Source organism: Eleginops maclovinus, chromosome 22 (assembly GCF_036324505.1).
Source record: "Eleginops maclovinus isolate JMC-PN-2008 ecotype Puerto Natales chromosome 22, JC_Emac_rtc_rv5, whole genome shotgun sequence".
NCBI classification, from domain to species: Eukaryota; Metazoa; Chordata; class Actinopteri; order Perciformes; family Eleginopidae; genus Eleginops; species Eleginops maclovinus.
The window spans coordinates 7,342,816-7,363,411 of NC_086370.1; the positions used below are offsets into that span (position 1 = coordinate 7,342,816).

General features: G+C 39.1%; 2 protein-coding genes across 5 annotated transcripts; both read left to right on the forward strand.

The window, feature by feature from the left end:
• The first annotated feature begins 90 nt into the window (after nt 1-90).
• On the forward strand, nt 91-11,267 carry LOC134858803 (RING finger protein 122-like). 2 transcript variants are annotated; one of them, XM_063874937.1, is made up of 7 exons: nt 91-601; nt 713-1,002; nt 4,450-4,588; nt 6,589-6,631; nt 6,747-6,788; nt 7,606-7,688; nt 8,779-11,267. In XM_063874937.1, the coding sequence occupies exons 2-7, from the start codon at nt 978-980 to the stop codon at nt 8,894-8,896; spliced, it is 450 nt and encodes a 149-aa protein (XP_063731007.1). In that variant the 5' UTR covers nt 91-601; nt 713-977; the 3' UTR covers nt 8,897-11,267. The 2 variants fall into 2 exon arrangements, with proteins under 2 accessions (XP_063731007.1, XP_063731008.1); XM_063874938.1 differs by lacking the exon at nt 713-1,002 and having other exon boundaries at nt 93-601.
• A 1,998-nt stretch (nt 11,268-13,265) lies between these two features.
• pcgf6 (polycomb group ring finger 6) lies at nt 13,266-19,630 on the forward strand. Of its 3 annotated transcripts, none has more exons than XM_063875076.1 (10): nt 13,266-13,430; nt 13,671-13,751; nt 13,876-13,975; nt 14,503-14,599; nt 16,120-16,313; nt 16,457-16,571; nt 17,643-17,670; nt 17,897-17,995; nt 19,302-19,388; nt 19,498-19,630. In XM_063875076.1, exons 2-10 carry the CDS (start codon nt 13,680-13,682, stop codon nt 19,546-19,548), a joined length of 843 nt encoding a protein of 280 aa, XP_063731146.1. In that variant the 5' UTR covers nt 13,266-13,430; nt 13,671-13,679; the 3' UTR covers nt 19,549-19,630. The 3 variants fall into 3 exon arrangements, with proteins under 3 accessions (XP_063731146.1, XP_063731145.1, XP_063731147.1); XM_063875077.1 differs by having other exon boundaries at nt 13,270-13,751; nt 16,120-16,175; nt 16,254-16,313; XM_063875075.1 differs by having other exon boundaries at nt 13,268-13,751.
• The last annotated feature ends 966 nt before the right edge of the window (nt 19,631-20,596 follow it).

Consider the following 20,596-nt stretch of genomic DNA (forward strand, 5'->3'; position numbering starts at 1 on the left):
ACAGACAGGCAGGGAGGGAGGAAAGTGGGAGGGAGGAAGAAGGAAGGAGGGGGCGGTGAAAGCAGAGCTGTGATGCAGACAGCGAATCACATGAGCAGGGATCTGTTTACAAACTGAGGGCTGTAGAGAAGTGGAGAAGAGAGAGAAGGAAGGCAAGAGGAGGAGAGTCAATGTGAGAAGCAAATACAGGAGAAGACAGGAGAGTCTGGGTCTGAATTAACATCAGCCCGTTGTGTTCCTGTGTTGTTTACCTCCCTGTGTGCTTTGTTCAGAGCAGAAAGGCAGGGAAAGGGATGAGACTCTGCCTTCCACAGGAACACTGAGGCTGCCTGCCTGCCTCTCTGCTCGCCTGCTTGGCTGGCCGTGCTGCCGGGAAATCCATCCATGTCCTTCCCTTTGTCTCTCTATAATTAGACTCGGCAGGGTTTTCACAGCCAGAGAGGAAGAAAGCGAGGTGGGGATCTCAAGAAGACAGGACAGAGGAGAGAGAAGAAAGGAAGGGAGAAGAGAAAAAGGAGAGGAGGAAGGGAGGGAGAGCCTCGTGACAATGTTTTGAACAGGAGGCTAAACAGAAAACCTGGGACTGCGCCTATGACCAGAGGTACATAACCAGAGTGCTGAATGTGATTTGGAGTATATTTCCTCATATTGGTGTCTTTTTATCCATAATGCTGATAGGTTCATCTACAAGATTGTTGTCTTTGTCTTACAGTGGCTGCACACTTCATCATCACTGCACACTAAGGGTCAAATGAGGTTCAATTTTGAGTAATGTCTTCTTGAGAAACTGGGAGTCTCTTATCAGATCTGCTTACTCCTGAACAGAAGGACTTAGTAGGACAGGGTTAAAGTAGTCTGAACTTAGAAGGTGCTGGTGGTACAAAGCTTGTGTTTTGTGGAAACCAGACTTGGTCATATTGGAGAGGTCACAACCTCAAAGATTTTCTGGGTTTGCCAACCGAACATTTACATATTTCATGCATCCTGTCCAGTGGTGTAATGGTAAGTGTCTTTGAGCAGTTTGCACAGCTTTGGCCTAGTAATAATGTAACTGCTTACTAATTGGAGATTGAAATTGAAAACTTTAACAGAGGCCCTAGCCAGATAAACAAATGTTACTTTGTTTGCGCCTCAGCTTCCAACAGGCTACGCTGTTTGTTTACCCAATACACTGTAGAGATAGACAACATGACATTTAATTTAAATTAAAGCCAAAACGTCTTAATCACCTCCTTGTGGCTGCCTGCAGTACAGGACATAAATCCCGCCCCCTCCTCATTAGCAGAAGGGGTAATGGGTTTTAGTTAGTTTGGGAATGGTACATAGGAATGTTAAGAAGACAATCTTTCAATACCTTAATTGTGTGGAAGAAAGTAAAAATGAGTCTTACATCTATATGGTCTATCAGACGGATACTTGCTGTCATCCCATATCTAGCTGTTAGCATCCATTACACACCTGTCCCTGGGTTCTCTTTTTCCCTTGACCACCTTGAGATGGTTTTACACCCTCTGGTGTTACTGAGATGTCCTTTCAAGCTCGCTCCGTATGCAGGGGATGGAGACATTGATGGCTAACTAACCCTGGTTATAGTGCCTCATCTCTTAGGAATGTCCTGCATTCATGTTGCCGCTCCGATGACATACTGGACATTTCTGTTTACTGCTAATGTTGCTGAGCTAATGCCGCTTGCTTGACCACAGTCAACTGCTTGATATGTTACTGCTGGTTTTGATTCAACGTTTTGTCTGAAACAGAGGCCTCATTGTCATTCTGCTACCTGTTAAGATAGTGCTGCTCAGTCTGCATCACTAGCTTACAATAACTGGCTAGCTTTAGCTACATCATGACTAGCTAGCACTTGCTAAGGTAGTTTGGTTCCTTTGCTGGTATCCTACTTTGGTCATTGTATTCTATTGAGTTACATCCAGGTAACAAATCACATACATACATCAGGAGACTGCCAGGTGTAACTGTCAACTTACTAACAAAGCTAATGTTAGCTTGCTCATAAAAATGCTGTAAGGTAAACTGGGAATAGTTTAAATAACATGTGTACTAGCAAACATTTACACATTACTAAAAATCTCTTTTTTTTTAAATGATGTGTTTTCTCAGTAGTTTCCAGTTCACACCTACAGTGTAAAACCAACATTTCTGTTTCAGTTAAACAGTACTCAGGCACAGCCCTATCCAGTCTACCTTTTTAGCAGTCGACTATCAATGATTTACCAACATCGTGCTAAGATTACAGCTGCTTCCTCATTCAGTCAAATCAACCCCCCCCCCCCGTACAACTGAGTACTGCAAGGTCCTGACGTGACCCCTGTCCATTAAGAAATGACTTTTGAACCAAGGGGTCACCTCAATGGTATGAAATGTGCCACTTGACCTTAAGAAATAGCTAACTGCTGTGGTTAAAGGCTGCCACGCATCATGTGGAATGAAAACTGGCATGTCAAGCCCCTCAGGCTAAAAAAACGTCTTTCTTCCTAAGCCTAAACTCCAGTTAGTACCTACCTACTCTTTAGTCCAGAACGCGGTCCCAGAAGTGGAACACATTCCTGTGTGACGCTAAGTCAAGAATGCTTTGCCCTGCTGGAGAAGTCATTTTGCTGTGCGATCTATTAACTTTGTAAATGTGTAGGTTTTCTTTCCTAGTGCCGCCACTGAGCATTAGGATGATAGTGAGCAAAAGTAGACACAATCACCAAAATTCTTCCAGTGATAGAGCTGTCTTTGTGCAGCTCAAGAATCATGTCATCTTCTAAGTAGTATTACATTGCGATTTGAAATACGAGGCTTAGCCGTTACAGTGTGTTGCATATGTGCCAGGGCTTACAAGGTTTCAAGGTTTTATTGGTCATATGCACAGCACATACAACGTACAGTATATGTTGGCAACGAAAATCTTATATCCCATGCTCCTCCAACAACTCAACATACATGGTGCAAATAAGATAAATAAAATAGTGTCAACTTACACAGATCTGTATACCACATCCTCGTAATAGGAGGCGTACACAGTCAGTGTGATATATGATGGGGCACCTTTGTCTAGGAGAAGAGTTTGGGCAATTGAAACAAACTGGCAAGCAGAGGTTTGGGCTCGAGTCTCATATTTGATGACTTCGACTCAATCATAAAACTTACAACTCAACTTGAGTTCTGAGGTTTTGACTTGAAAATACTTTACACCTGCACTAAAAAAATATTGCATTGAAGAACAGTTCCCCAAATCAATTTATTTCTTGTACGTTATTAAGTTGTGCCTAACAGAAAATGCATTTGCAGAATGCAAAACGACTAATTGACAATTCGAAACTCAGATTTTAGGCCTTGGGACTTGATTTAGGACTTTCCTGTATTGACTTGACATTGAAAGACTTGACACTTACTCGTGGCTTGCAAAGCATTGACTTAATGCTACAAACAAAGATAAAAGTGAAGAGAATTTTTGGACGACCTATGCTCCACTAAGAGTGAAAGTGTTTACTGTATGATAATACAGACATGAAGTTGTCCCACTATCTATCAGGGGACAGTTCTTTGTGTGTCAATATTAAGATTGCCATCTTAAAGGTTGTTCTGCAATACTCAATTCCACAATGAAAAATCAGCTTTCAGATTGAGAACTGAGTACAGAAAAGAACAAGTCCAATAATCAGATCATCCACAAAGAAATTAAACAGGGAAACACACCAACGTACTCAAAATCTCACAAACCATTTCTGCATACATTATTCAAACAGACACACAAACATAGCTAAACCTCTCATTGCTTTCAAATGGATCCACATTCTTTAAATGCCATATGTAAAAATTTTTCTTTGTCATTTCTGCTGAGTTTCTAAATGCCACATGATGTAGGCTACATTCCTTACACGTGAATAAACTGACTGCTGCTTTGTTAACTGCGGCTATTCATGACAAAAAAATGTCCTTTTGATGTATTTTCCAAATGCCTTTGACCACATTAATATATATTTGCAGTGCTACTACCATTAGTGCCATGACTAATGAGTGCCTTTTTCTTTGTGTGGAGACAAGCTTGAGTTGGTTTGGACTAGAATGATGTCACACTATATTATATATGTTCAAGGTTTCAAGGTTTCAAGGTTGATAGATGCAGTTTGATAAATAGTATTTTATTGTAAAAATTGTTATTAGTTCACTATCTGTAGGAAGATTGCCTCCACAATGTTTTTGTGCATGAATTCATATTTTTACTGGTACAAATACATATGTAATGGCTAGCTCAAAATGCCTTTTTTAAATGCTCTTTCAGAGACTTTCACTTTGACAAAAATACAAATCTGAGGCAATATGGAAATCATCTGCTGCTGTTATATCATCTCTTCCTCCTTTTGCTTTATGTTTTATGTATGTGATTTCTTTTATTCCTCTTTCATTTCTGTAATCTTTTTCTCATGTGTCCTATCCTCTCAGGGTGTCTGTGTGACGACCCCTACTGCAAGATGCCCTCTGAAGAGCTCTTCCACCTGCCGCTCAATGTCTACATCATTATCCTGGGAATCGGCCTCTTCATCCTCATGCTTACACTCATCTTCTGCTGCTACTTGTTCAGGTACAACACAACAGACAAGGTTGGCTTAGAGCTCCTGAACAGGATCCACAGAATGTGACTGTGACCGAATAATCTACTTAATTACATGAGAAGTGTTAGCTTGTTCCTTAAAATCATCATTCAGTGAAATTCATCCATTTCTAATGCAAAACATCATTCTGGTTTAACTACACAGTCTGTCAAACCTGCAGGGAAATTTGCCTTGAAGGAAAATTCCTCTCAAAGCGTCACCGATCATTAACCTGTGACCAGAAGTGATTTTCTGGTGAACTCTTCTCAGCTACTCTTGTGTTGGGTTTAGTTTTCCCTCACCCTGCCTCAACTACTTTTAAATAGTTAGTTATATTTAGTATTTTTCTTTGAACAACCCTGTGAGGGCATAACGGCACTCTGCATAAAATTTAGCTGATATTATTTCTCCATGGGCACAGCAAGGATCAACACTTTTTACAGGGTTTTCATATTTCAATGAAATACACTCAGTGCAGACACTTCTCCATGTAAAACATAGTGCAGTCTTTCCCAAAGTTAAGCTTGTGGCCCATAATGATTTACAGAGCCGTTTTTATTGGGTTACTAATCAGCAGATTTAAATGCATAACAATTATATAATTTTTGTTTTTGTTTTCCAGATTAACACAGAAGTAGAGCATTATTTTTTGATGAAGGGAGTAGAAAATGGTTGATAAAGAGGCAGTGTTCAGATCAGAAGAAGTTCTCAGATCCTTTATCTAAGTAAAAGTACAAATTCTATGGTTTCTCCATTACAAGTGAAATTCTTGATTTCAAAATGTTACTTTAGTAAAAGAAGAAATCCATTAGCATAACATTATACAAAAAGTAAAAGTACTCATTCTCCACAACGCCCCATTTCTGAATACTATAAATAATTAGCTAAATGTACTTCAAGTATCAAAAGTTAAAGTACTTGTAAAGTACAGAATGGATTTTCTCCACAGTATTTTTTAGTATGGTTATTATATTATATTGTTTTTAAACTTGTAAAAGCATTTAGTAGATATGGAGTTTGTTGATGGGGACCAATTGAACTACTAAAACTACATAGATACTGGATACTTGAAATACTGTGTAGAATAGTATAATACTGTACTGCATTATACCATATCTCTCACATGTACAAAATACCTAGTGACTGTGAGCATTATAAAACCGTAGGGGTGAAATTCTCTTCTGAAATGTCATAGGGCAGAAGTATAAAGTAGTTTTAAATGGAAATGTTCAAGTAAAGTACAAATAGGTTGAAACGTACTTAAGTACATTACTTGAGTTATTGTACTGGAAAGGGTGAGAAATGAAAAGGAGTAGAACATGTTTGCTAGGGGTTATGCTGGGGAGGAACTCAACATTAGTCTCAGCTCATTCAATTTGATTGTTTCTGTGACGTAGTTTAAATATTTAATCACACTCAAGGCAAATTCAGTTATTTTATGGCAATCCATAATGTATATTTGTGCGTTTCAGTCCTGGAGAGATAACACAATTCTCTTTTGGGTTTGGAGACGATAAAGGCAGTGTCTGTTGTTCGAAGTTAATCATCTGCGGTCAGCTTCAAGGATTTCTGGAAAATCCTGTTCAAGTGTTACCTTCGCTAAGGATGTGATGCTTTGTTGATTTGTTCGACTTCTAAAACAAACAAATAAAAAAAGGCTTTTTGTAAAGCTAGATGTATATAGAGTTGCCTGGAATCTGTAATGCTTTCTTTACATGCTTTCAACAATTTATAATAAACCTAACTAAACTGAATTAGAGGCAGAATTCCTCTACAAGGGCACGTTCTTGAGGGTTTTACAGCCTGCTTGCGGTGAGCGTAGATACACAGGCTGTTACTTGAATTTGGCATTGTGTGAATTCCAGAGCTGCTTGGCGCTCAGCTGATTCCTACAGCATGACGAGACATGTCGTGAGGATTACAGATGTGGGGAGTCATTCACATAATATCATTTTTATGACTAAATCACAGCTTTTTTTGTGCTTCACAGACTCAGGCGAAGAGGTACAAGAGAGCAGTATGGTTACAATGAGGTAATATGTTCATACTATATCCAGTTTGAGTTAAATTGTAATACACACAATTTAATCTGCTTTTTTTTATCTGGTCAAATATGTATTACGTCACAAGTCCCATTCTCTTTAACAGGTTGTATTGAAAGGAGCTGGGAAAAAGCTGAGCCTTATTGGGGTAAGTTGAATACAGAGTTGAGTTCAAATGTGTTGATTGCTGCAAGTTTCATAAAGCACATTAAATGTTGTGCTCAACTATAGTGAAAACAAAATGCTTTCTCAGTTACTTCTATTGGCAATGTTGTCCAATAATAGTGTGAGAATAAAGCTCTATAATTCAAGGATTTACTCCATAATGACATCTCTAGTAACACTCAAGTAAACACATTGTACGTGAAGGGGAGGGACATCTCTAAGCCGCTGACCAATCACAACAGAGCCGGCTAGCTAACCATTCAGAGCAGACTGGGTTCTGGTTTCCGACAGAGGGTGAAAAGAGATGCTGCAGCAAAAACTAATCCTAACGCCAGTGCCGAATATGATAAGATAAGTTGATAAAAATAAGTAAACTAAGATTGGAAATAAATGTATTTTTGCATATTGAATATGCAATATTGTATATTCATTCTGGACATTATTAAAGGTGGCTCTGACAGTCATGTGAAAGTTCTTCTGGCTGACCCATACCACCGATTCGATAGTACACAATAATATTGTCAATTCCAGAAAGTGTTGTTGTGAGAAAAGACATACTTTTTAGTATTAAGACGAATAGGGGTTATGGCAGTGGGGACATGTGTTGCAATTAATTCATGGAGAATTTTATTAGTGACTATTTATGTAAAGAATCCTACAGTAGAACCAGCTGAGAAAACATTACTGCTCAGACTTTGTAAATGCTGTATACTGATGATGCTGATAGTGCTTTCTTTAGGATATTACCTATAACTAAAAAAATTTAGGTGTTGATTATGAACTGTTTTTCTCCTTTCCAGCAAACATGTGCAGTATGTTTAGAGGAGTTCCGCAGCAGGGACGAGCTGGGAGTGTGCCCCTGTTCTCATGCTTTTCACAAGAAGTAAGTTCTACACCCCTGCTTTGTATTCATCTAACAGCTGACTCCATGTTTGTGAACATGCAAATTGTGTTTGAAAGTCCTAGTTGTAAAAGACAAAAACAAAAAACAACAAACATGATTATTTAGTTTGGCTTTTTTACATATTGGTGTTTGTGCTTTCCTTTTTTAAACCCCTAAAAAAACATTATAATAAATCAATTAACATTTTCTAAAATACATTATGTGCAAAAATCTTGGGGAACCAGATTAACAGACTAAAATTTCCCTTCATGCCTTTTTTTCTGAGCGAAGCCTTGAAATTGGAAAAAAATATAATGAGCACGTTTTTCAGGCTGTTCTATTGAAAATGTCGATTAAATTCCTGACAACATATTATGCTGCATGTTTGAGCATGAGCATGCTTAAAGCAACAGAGACCGGTTTTCACCCTGCAGGGAAGGTGTAACGCTGACAAGAATGCTTTCAGACTGGTCTTTCTCCACCTGTGTCACCAGCATCTTTGAACTGTGAACAGATCCTGTAGGTCTGTTTGTTCAGTCCTCTTACCGACTGTTGATGAAGGCAAACATGTTTTTTCATGCGCTGGTCAAAATACACCTCATGTATATTTAGGTGCTTAACTCTTTCTATTCGCATCTGAAGATTTCTCCAAAATTCACCAGGCGCATGCCTTATATAACACCTCCGTTATATACTAATATAAACAGTACATTAATACTGAACATTTGTGAGGAAAAAATGTCTTAATCAACATGGTAAGGTTTCATGGTAATTTTATCTTAAAAGGGGCTTATTTTGCTTTTTGGTTTTTCCCTTTCATGCAGTGTGTTATATAGGTTTTTGTGAATGTGAATGGTCTGCAGGCCATTTAAATAGGGATACAACTACGTGACACTCGCGCTTCTATTGGCTAGTTACAGACTACAGACAGAGGGTAAAAAGAGGTGCTGCGACAGAGGAAGCATGATAAAGATAAAGACCTTTTTGAACATGAAACCACTGAGACCCACCTCTGTAACTTCCTTTGTCTTCCTTTTGAAATGATTAAATATGGTAATATTAATGTATCTCATCTATCTGCTTTCCTCAGGTGTCTGATGAAATGGTTAGAGATCCGCAGTGTCTGCCCCATGTGCAACAAGCCCATTTGTCGCCTCCTGCCCCCCCAACAACCTCAAGAGCGGCCCCAAAGTCTCCTGGAGGTCTGACAGGGGGACGGATGTCCAGCAGCACATTACGCTCTCAAGTCCCTTGACACCTGTCACTACTGATGGGCGCTGTTTCACAATCCAACAGATGGTGGTTTAAGTAATGCAAACATTTTTAGATAGAGCTTTCTCTGGAAGTAGAAATGATACAATTGTCTGAATTTAAACGTAAGTGCAGAGCCAACACGCTTGAAAGATGTGGACGGAGATTATAACGCTAACACAGGTGTGGTAATGGTAATAATTCTCCGCCAATACTTGATATGGTATATAAATGAGCAGATTAAGGTGAATTGTTAAACCTAGATCCTGCCATTATTCGTAGGCCTACAACGCCAGTAACATAAGTGCCTTAAAGCTGCAGATCCTCTAAATGAGAGAAACACCCGTCACACTGATCATGTGTGTATGAAGTCCCAGTTTACTCTATATAGTAAACTATATAGTCTATAGTAGATTGTTCTGTGGGAAATAGTGACAATTTAGAAGAAGAGCCCTGCATTTTCTTTGGCTCTGTTTAAATGCACAATATGTATGTATTTTTGCCACTAGGGGTCTTTCAATCAAAACAAAATAAGTGGTGTAGGGAAGTTATGTGGAATCATGGGAGTTGTAGTCTTCGCCACCATTGCCTTCACTGCAGTCAGCTCCACCTGGGAGTGACTGAACAATAATGTGGCCTAAAAATAGAAAAAAAGATTTTGGGAGAAACCCCAACACTGATGTTTGCACAAAGAAGATACATTGCCAATACAGGTGAAATTACGTATTTCTCTAGATTTTAGCAGTGTTTTAAACATCATGGATAATGTAAGTACACAACTCTACAAAAAATGTACCTTTAAATGCCAAGCTAACAATGACACGTACACCCTAACCTACAGGCATCAAAAGGCTCCTTTTCAATTCAGAGGACGTCACAAATGCTCTTCAAAGTTGTCCTACATTCTACTGTTAGCCTTTATTATTGTTTAGTCAACAAATTAAGATTGATGTAATAATCTGATGCAAAGAAACTTTGGAAGAGATAAATACAATTATGTTACAGCATAATGTGACACCAAGAGTATCAGCATTTACCATTTACATCATTTCATCACCAAAAATCATTGGCATCATCATCAGAGTGTGAAGGAAGTGTTACTTTTTCAACTAAAGTAAAGATATTATTTCTGCCACCAGAGCAGCTCTGCCTCTGAGAAATGTTTGTTTGACAAACCCAAGTCTGCCCATTTTTACTTTGCCCAAAAAATGACACGCAGAGCCACAAGAAATGGAGCTTGGATAGAGGAAGATTCAAACAACGGACACCAGCTGTGAAGATATCTAAACCTCCCTTGGCTTTTTGTTGCTCCAAACTTGATGGCATATGCAGACTTTGTGATGAAAGGAGAAAAAAAAGAGAACTTTTAAGAAAAGAGGACAATTGTAAAGAATGAGGGTTTTGTTTATTTTGGCTGTAACCTCTGATTGCCTCACAGTTAATAAGCTCCATCCCTATTGCCAAGCTGGGTGAAGGTAATGAAGCCTTAAATGGCAAGACAATTGCATCATATAGGATTTGATAGAAGCTAAAGACAACCACTAAGTAAACACATATGTACTTATGTCTTGTGGGAATGGTTGTGTTTTATTACTGACTTGCATTATTGTCAGTGATGGAAAACACTTTACTGTCATTTGTCAAAGAATTGGATGTCACTGTTGCCTTTGAGACAGATGTAAGTGCTTTGTACTGTAGTGATATAAATAGACACAGTGAACTGATATGAAGAGCCTGTTTAAGCTGGTTTCTTGAGTGAGGTGCACAATAAACATCCTTCTCTGTATGTACCATGTAATATATATTAAGTACCCTGTAAATTGTAAAAGCTTTTGAATATTCTGACTTTACAAGAAGAAAAATATAACCAGTGTTTTGATATGGTCATTTGGATCCAAGTCTTTTTTTTCTAGTTTTGCTACATGTTGACACTTAAATCTTTTTATTTATATATTGTTGTTATAATATATTGAAAGGTTTATACAATTTTAGGTGGTTTGGGTTGGCGTTAATAACTTTGTGCTAATGTGACTGAAGGATTTCCACCAATACATATATGTGCCTGATAAAAACTCTCCTTACATTACTCAAACATGGGTTATTGTGTGTGGTTACTTTACTGCTACAGTTAATTAAGTGCTGTATAAAAAAAAGTACTTTAGCCTGGGTAGCACAGTAACATTTGAGGGTTGGTTGGTCCACCACTCTGGTCCAAACTGATCAATTCATCTCTCAATAACTATTGAATGGAATGTAATTACATTTGTACAGATGTTTATGATAGTATAAATCCTACTGACTGCTACTAATAAAGTGCTGCAGAAATGACTTAGCAAATGTTGCACATCTGGTTGCTTTGTGTCGAAAATAATGTGTATTTTAAATAGGTTTTTGGTTAATTGCTTGAAGTAAGGTGTGTGATTAACACAAGCTGAAGAGATTAGAATGTTCTGTTTCAGAACTTAAAATATTTCAGTAAAAAAACAAGAGTGCTGATATGCTTGGAATAATATATAGCAGTAGTAGTACTGATTCTGAAACCTGGCTGCTGGTGTTTTTGGGCTTTTATAACAGCTAGCATGACTGCAAGAATATTTACAACACACAGACAACACAACACTATTACACACATTGAGTGAACGTCAGGAAATCCCCTATTCATAATGACATCAGTGCATTTGCAAAATAACACAAATGTACCTTGAAAGGTTTTCAAAGATTAAGATCTTGCATTATTGATATCATCTAACTGCATGACTTGAAAAGCCACACTTAACATTAAGAGGAGGACATCTCCTTTACTCCCCAAAGCACAACAAAGGTGGTAAGTTCTATTTTCCAACAGACATCCGTCAGATGGAGAGTAGTTGGCACTTCCTCAAAAAGAAATCTGTTAAAAGTAAATATTTAACCACATGTCCTATATATGATTGAGCATTTAATGTTCTGGGCAGAAACTGCCTGATTATGCCTAATGGAGGGAATGGTAAGAGGATTAAGAGATTTATCATAAATGGAGATGATAGATTCATTTAAACCTCTCAGGTTTACGGAAGAATGTTAGAGCCAGGCATAACGAATAAAAGATTAGCAGGAAGATGATTGTTTTGTTCTGCATTTCAAGTAAAAAGTCGAAATGTTAATAATAAGGGGTATTATGCTTTTTGGGTTTTCCCTTTCCTGTAGTGTATTAGGCCTATATATATTTTAGTGCATTTGAATGATCTAAAGATGCTAACATCTCAAAGTTGATGCCAGAGGAAGTTTCTCTCCCACACCTGAAACGCCTCCATTAAAGCCCCTTAAATGGACCCTTTTAAATGTAATTTGAGGAATAAACTTTTGAGAATAAATTAAATTACAGTCCACCTACTGTTTGCCTTCACATTTTTGGGCTAAAGAGTGTTTAAAATGAAAACGCCATTTATATTTCTTATATAAATACCCAAAATGTACATTCAAAAGTGAACATCATGTCATCATCAATCATGTCAGCGCACATCACCTAACCTATAACAGCCTTACATCCACGAAGAACTCATGAACTGTAAACAGCACTGCAACTGAACTTGTTGGAGCCAATGACCTCCAAAACAAAAGGATGAGTTTGAACTGCTGGAGTATAAAATATAATGCTTGAGAAGGTGCCGAGTTTCTCCTCTTTCATAAACAGCATGAATTAAAATGTGTCCTGATGGAATGTCTTTGCTGCTTAGACATGCTGGGAGTGTCTGTTAGGGGATGTCCTTACTCTGGTGGGCATGTCATTGCAACATTTCACATCAAATTCACTGTGACTTTAACCGTAGAGATCGAAATAATCCTCTCATTCAGCTTTGTAAGAATGTTCTTTTGTTTACTCAAAACATTCTCATATGGGAAATATTATACTATATACATATATATATATATATAGTCCTGCTTTCAGCGACCCCTGCTGGCAAGATCACAGGAGAACTGTAGTTCTCGTGTGTCTATCTCCGGAAATAGGTTATTGATTTTTCAAAATAAATTTGTTCAACATGTTCTGGAATATGAAAAAAAAACAAAAAACATATTTCCTTTTTGTTGTTATTGTTAAAATGCTTTGTTTTAAATCCCGGTTCAGGTCCCTCATCCATTTATTTTCTTTTTGTTTTTCTCAACTGTTGCTTTTGAGGGTTTAGGGACCTGTGCGTATTTGCAAAAATACAGATTAAATAATAATGTCAGTATAACATTGTAACTGGACTTTCTAGAAGAGTATTTTGGCAGAAAGATTTACTTCTGTGAGGAATATTGCGTTTCCGGCTCATTTATTTTTTAAGGATCCACACCGGAAATGACATTGATGTTGCCGCTGCAGTTTCTGTATCACGCGCGATTAGGTTAAGTAGAGTCGGTAGCGCGAGAGTAAATGACGACCCGGAGTATATGAAGTTAAGAAGTAGCTTTATTTCGTATTGAAGTTGTCTTTTGTGGTATTAGCAAGATTCGGGGCGTTTAACCTAGGTAACTGAGGTCACATTAGTAACCAATCTGTATGTTGTAAAAATCTATTTTCACATTTATTTCAATGTATTCAATGTTAGCCGGCTAGCCACGCATAGCTTACTTCGTAGGCAACTCCATATAACGTCGACGTGTTGAGCTTATTTGATATTTTAAAACAACATTTAAGTTAAACGTTCTTCTCATATCTTAAAGAGGAAGCAGAGTTTGTATTGTATGTTAACGTAGTGTTTTAAACAGCTGTTGGGAATGTTGCCTGTACAAGCTCGCTGGAGTAATGGTGGGACAACTAACATATCAGACAGCGATTCAGAGGACGAGGTATGTTCAGTTATTATTGCTTTTCATTAGAGTTTTTGGGGGCAGGCGTATGGTCGTGCAACAAATGCAGCTGCAAAGGTCTGTTAAAGCTGCAACACGTGACAATGTTTTTTCTTCAACACAGCCCAAGATTCCCCTCAATCAATTCTATCCACATATCCGCTGTGCCCTGTGCAGCGGATTCCTCATCGATGCCAGCACCATCACTGAGTGCCTGCACACATGTGAGTGACAACAAGTTATATCAGAGGCCTGCTTTTTAGTTTATGGAGTCCTCCGAATACCTTGAAAGGATGCAGGAGCTCCACATGGCATGGAATTGTTAATTTAATACATTCTACATTAATAAGCGTTTCTCTATTTGGGATACAGATAGACGCACAGGAAATGATGTTCAATAGCGATGCATCCTAGACGAATACACTTTCAGGATTCTTATACCAATATCTCATTCCTGGCTTGATGATCCTATATGCATGTCAGATTTAACAAGTGTGGAGCAGTTTATTTTTTAAAATATTTTTTGGGGGCCTTTTGACTTTAATCGGAGAGGAAAGTGGGAGAGAGATTCGGGGTGGGATCCTGAAAGGACCACGGGTCGGGAATCGAATCCGGGTCGCCGGCATACAGTGCAGGTGCCTCAGCCAGTTGCGCCGGGGCCTTAAATATGTATTTTAGCCTTAAAAGTCCATATTAATCTCTCTGTGACAACTACTGTCCTGACTTTATTTTGATGTTTATCTTCTTCAAGTTTGCAAAAGCTGCATCGTGAAGCACTTCTTCTACGACAACCGGTGTCCAACATGCAGCATTGTAGTCCACCAGACACAACCCATGTACAACATCAGGTAGGTCTGTCAATATGAAATGTATTAGTTAAATTATTTTACCTTCTGTACGATATGTCCATCAACCAAATGTTTGGGAGTTTAAATTATTAAAAGGTTACAAAAAAAGTTCAAAGGTGTGTATAACACTACAGATTTAATTTAGGGAATTACACTGAACAAAAATATAAACGCAACACTTGTTTTTGCTCCCATTTTTCATGAGCTGAAATCTAATGAAACAGAAGGCCTATTTATCTCAAATAAAGTTTCACAAATTTGTGTAAATCTGTCAGTAAACAATTTTCCTTTGCCTAGATAATCCGTCCACCTCACAGGTGTGGCATATCAAGAAGCTGATTAGACAGCGTATTTTACAGGTGTGCCTCAAGGTGGTCACAGTAAAAGGCCACTCTGAAATGTGCACTTTTATCACACAGCATGCTGGTTGCAGGAATGTCCACTAGAGCTGTCGCTCGTGAATGTAATGTTGATTTCTCTACCGTAAGCCTTCTCCTAAGGCTTTTCTGGTAATTTGGCAGTACATCCAACCGGCCCCACAACCGCAGACCACATATAACAACACCAGCCCAAAACCTCCACATCCAGCACCTTTACCTGATCATCTGCCAGCCAGCCAGCTGATGCAACAATCGGTTAGAAACCCCTTTGGAGAGGTTGATCTCTTCACAGATGAATCAAAGTTTTAACTGTACAGGGAAGATGGCAGATGGTGTGTATGGCATATGTGGGTGTGTGGTTCGCTGATGTCAACGTTGTGAATCAAGTATCCCGTGGTGGCGGTGGGGTTATTATATGGGCAGGCATATGTTATAGACAACGAACACAGGTGCATTTTAATAATAGGATGTTGAATGAACAGAGATACCTTGACGAAATCCAGAGGCCCATCGTTGTGCCATTCTTCCATGTTGCAAGGATCTTTACACAATTCCTGGAAGCTGAACACATCCCAGTTCTTGTATGGGCCTGCATACTCACCGGACATGTCACCCATTGAGCATTTTTGGGATGCTCCCCCATTTCTACAACAAAAATGTCTCCTGAGATAAAACTGACCTCCCTGAGGCACACCTGTGCAATAATCATGCTGTCCAATCAGCATCTTGATATGCCACACCTGTGAGGTGGACGGATTATCTTTGCAAAGGAGCTGGTGATGGATTTCAGATGGCGCCAACACTCCCCCCGCCCCCCCCACCCCCACACACACACACACCAGTGAACATCCGGTGAGTGGACATAGAGATTGTGAAATTCTGCAAGTACCTGGGTGTACTTCCCCTCTGTGGGACAATTAGAGCTATTCTGATTCTGAGAAGTCCTCACTAACACAGATTAAGACGCATGTGAACACTATTTGAGAGAAATAGGACTTTTGTGCTCATAGAAAAAGTCTCAGATCTTTGATTTCACTACATGGAAAATGCAAAAACAAAAGTGTTGTGTTTCTGTTTCTGTTCAGTTTAAGTAGTAAGAACAGTTTGTTTATTGAACACTTTTTCTCTGTTTTCCTGCAGGCCTGACAGACAACTGCAGGATATTGTTTACAAAATGGTTCCCTTCCTGGAGGAGTGTAAGAACAGTACATGGGCAGTCACATTTCTTTTGATGGTTTTCATATCCTTTATCTCTTTGAACTCTGTTTCCACAGACGAAAGACAACAAATGTGTAAATTCTACAAGGAGAGGGGGCTGGAAGTGCCAACATCAGGTCATTCTTTTAAACTTAGAAGTTAAAATCAGAAGGCTTGGTTAGATAGATTGTGATTCTGTGTAATGCTCTAGACTTTCCTTCCCTTCTGTGTGAATAGCTTTTTGAAGTATTCAGTTAATCTAATTGGGCTTTTTATTCAGTTATGATGTCTCCGTGTCCTGTTGTCCTGAAGAGGCAGAAGAAAGACAACATTCCCCCGTCTGTGTTCACCATTCCTCCTGAGCTGAATGTGTCTCTGCTGCTGGAATTTGTTGGGTAAGGGTCTTTACTGCTGTGCTGGACAGTGTTTGGTCACAGTAACAACTTTATTAGTTATAAGTAGACATTCTGCTGTATATTATTTTACACGTAGTTCAAGAACGTGACCTCGGGGTGCTACTGTATCCCGTCGTCCGACTTTCTCTCTTCTCTTGAATACATTTTTGTTGAGACCTAGATAAATATTTGGGTATTTGGAGAGATCCTCAGAATTGGTTAGGCAGGAGCTGTCTCATTTTGTAGCTGCAGCAAATGTCTTTGTCCATTCTCCGGCCGTAACTTCCAATCAATTCTTCAGTGTCTGCCATCAAGTCGAGCTCTCCCGTGTTCTCATTGTGTTTCGACTCCGTGCTCCAGAGGTTTCCTTTACAGTCTGTTAGTGAGATGCTGTTATTGGTTATTTAGCCACACTTGATGTCGGGGTGATGGGAGAGGGCCACGGGGACATTCAGACAGAGTCAAGTGGAAGAACATTTGTCTCCTTTTGTTTTGTTTTTGCGCAGCATTATGTTGACCTGCCAAAAACAATGCGCTCTGCAAACACGGTCTATTTTGTGTCGGTTTCCTAGTAAGATTGTTTTTACAAGCGTAACCAAAAGGCATTTTCACAGCAGACATTAGGCATTATAAAAAGCACAGTTGGTAATATTCACACTAACAATGCCACTGCTCTCTGTAAGCCATGCCAACGAGCCGGTATGCTCAATCCCAGCTAAGAATACTGCAATTCTCAGGTCGAAATGGTAGACTCATTATTGGGTTTTGTACATTTGGTACATACACTACTTGTCCCCTTTTTTAAAAACTTTTCTTCCTTTCTCTATTTAAAAACAAACACGTTATTTTAGTTGGATTTTTTAAAATGTATTTATTTAATGCTTTAAGATTAGAAATAAATATTTCTGGTTTGAGGAAAAAGTTAAACAGTTCGCAGAAGTGATTCAAACAACCTGTACGTGTAGTAACATAGACCAGCCACTAGAGGGTCCCGTTCTCTTTAATTGACTGCTTGTTTTTCTTTATCAAAGAGTTGTTTGTACTCTATATTGACTCCTGTTTTGATTTCAGGGCTGAAGAAGGCATCGATAATTATAAGGTAACAACTTATTAATATTTTTGAAAGGTGTTGTTAGATTATAACTCTAAAGATTTAACAGAAAGAAAGAGAAATACTTGATAGCACATGCCAATTCATTAGGGCTATCATGTAACTGCATCCTAATGGAAAAATTGTCGTGTCAGAGCATTTATAATTTTTTTCTATTGTAAATGACTTGCCTCAGTTAAATAATGTATTCCCTGAACACTTTGTCCCTGTTTAGCCGTTAGAGAGGCGGTACCTCCGTGTTTCGGGCGAGGCCACTGTGCGCCACGTGGAGGTTTTCATCAGGAGGAGGATGGAGCTGAGCTCAGCATGCCAGGTGAGTGTGCCAGGTTCACAGCTAATGAGCTCTGAAAGTGACACAACCACACTGATCCTGGGACACTGACTTGGAAGCAGGACAGCATAGTGTAGGCGTGCAGGGTGAACCGTGTCATGTGATGTAAGTGAGGGGGTGCCTTTTACGTATCAGAGATTATGTACACTTATTCCTGGTATAACAGCTCTGCTCGTAGTTGAGGTCATCCTTACTGAAAGACATGGCACCCTGTGTCACTGTTAAAGAGTAGCAGGAGAGATGTGGTGGTGCATTTGTAATACAACCTTCAGGGATACAGCTACGGCAATCGGTCAACTGCTCAGGTCAAAACCCAGCAGGGTGCCTACATCAAAAAGGACACTCCTGAAGAACAAGCTCAATCTGATTATTATCACATAAGTGCATTGATACCACATGTCTGTCTCAAGAGGCAAGGACAGCTGAAAAAGAAGTTCAATCAAAATGTCCCCCTTTCCTCCAAATTCAGAGGAACAGAAATGTTAGGTTACTCAGACAAGTGTAGGTGAATCAAGTATTTAGCAGCGTGTGGAAGAGGATTAGCAGCTTACATTGATTTCCTGTCCTCAGTGCTGCACCCTGTTCCGTCTGGACAAAACTGGAGCGGACAGAGAAAGACTTCCCAGTGATTGGACGCTGTCTATTTTAGCCAAGGGCACAGCCGCTTACCTTGAATTGCTATTTGCTGCCAAGTGTTTTCCTTTTTAGCAGATCCAAAATAGCGATAGGGAAAGCAAAACACACAACCCAAGATCTTTTTCAGAAGTGTTGCATAGTTGTATTGAACTTAAGTGAGAATGCTTGACTGGGGGTGAAAAGTTCACTCACTCTTAATTCCGCTGACTAAGAACCAGATGGTCTTCAAACATAAGACCAAAAAGGAGCTTTGTGACATGGGGTTACTCAGCGTCTTTGAGCTGGACATAACATTTGACTGCTGCATTGTTTAGTCGCTGTTGTACAACTGTTGACTTTTAAATGTCACTTTTTAAACAACTAAGCCTCGTACCTGCTTATTATTGAATATACAAGTTGACTAAAATTGGAAAAACATATTTTCAGTTGCAGCACCTGAAAGTTGGAGTCTAAACCCAGACTTGGATGATGTAGTTTAGTCAAAACCGACACATTTCTAAAGTCAGAATTTTTTGTCTGACTGAATGCCCTGAAACCTTTTTGCCAAGTCATTGAAACACATTCACACTCTGAAATGTCTTGACGCATAAGGTTTTTGGTTCTGATGGAATCTCTACAGCAGCGCTCTAAGGTGTGTCTGTGTGTCCTGCAGGTGGATGTGGTTTGTGGAGATCACCTCCTCGATCACTTCCAGTCAATCAAGGACATTCAGAGCTTTGTGGGTGAGGAGGGAGTGCAGGTGAGCCCCCAAAACACAAGCCAGAGGAACACATTTTAAGAAGTTCCATTATGGTCGAAGGCCAGGAATACTTTTAAGCGACTCATTCCGTGTTTCCATTTTTCTACAGGACGGTGTGTTGGTGCTGCACTTTGGCCTGGTCCTGCCCTTCCAGCCTTGAGCACGAGAGGTGGATGTATTCTAAGAATTCATGACTTGGATTTCCTGTATTTAACTGTCTGAAATTAAAAGATTTAAAACTGTTACGTTGCATGTTCAAATAATATGGACTACTAGCATTGAGGACAGCCCGTGTGTGTGTTTGCTGGACACAGACATTTGATTAACATGCAAAATGAATTAGACCTGATTTCACGTCTTACTGCCAAGATGTCTCTGAAGGCAACGTTCAGGATGCTTCCACTGCACAGCGATGAGCCTGCTGCTGTCGCTGAAACTGGACTGAACCCTTGTTTGTGGGCGTGAAGTTTCTTGTGTGTGAGTGTGTGTGAGAGAAGGTAATGAGACTGGTCTTCTGAAAGCTGCATCGTTCTCAATTTATTATATTTTTGGAAACCAAGAACTGTGTCTTATTTTCTCTCTATTTATAATCTCAAACAGGATTTCAGATTGTTTGTTGTGATTTGAAGGTCTTGAATCAAAAGGACTACCAAACGTTTTGGATTACACCGTTTATTTTATTTACAGCTTGCTTGGTTGGTTGACTTGTTTAATTCAATAGTTTTTGTATGGTCTGCTGATGGGGTTGGTTTTAAAATACCTTTCCTTCAGTTTTGTCTGAATTAATTAATACGACTCGATTCATCCATGGCTCTTGTTTTGGTTTCAGGTGATTTTTTTTTTTCCTAATGTGTAAATGCTCTTCTCCCACCAGTGTGTAGTTGTTTAATATCTTGCTACTCTAAGAGAATTCCCCATTTCAAAAGCCAACTATTTCTGATCTTCTACCCTTTAATGGATGTGGTTGGTGATCTGCTCAAAGTGCTGCACGTCTTAGGTATTTCATACAGAAGTCATAGAGACGGTAACGGTATGCAATAATTAAAGTATAGCTGCAAATCAGTCGACTTATAAAGATGAACAAAAGGTAATTGCCAACAATTTAGATCTCTAAAATGATGAGGCTTTCTGCTTAACTTTTTTGAATATCATATTCAGTTGGATAATAACTGACAGTGAGACCATACAATCATTCCAGAAAATAATGC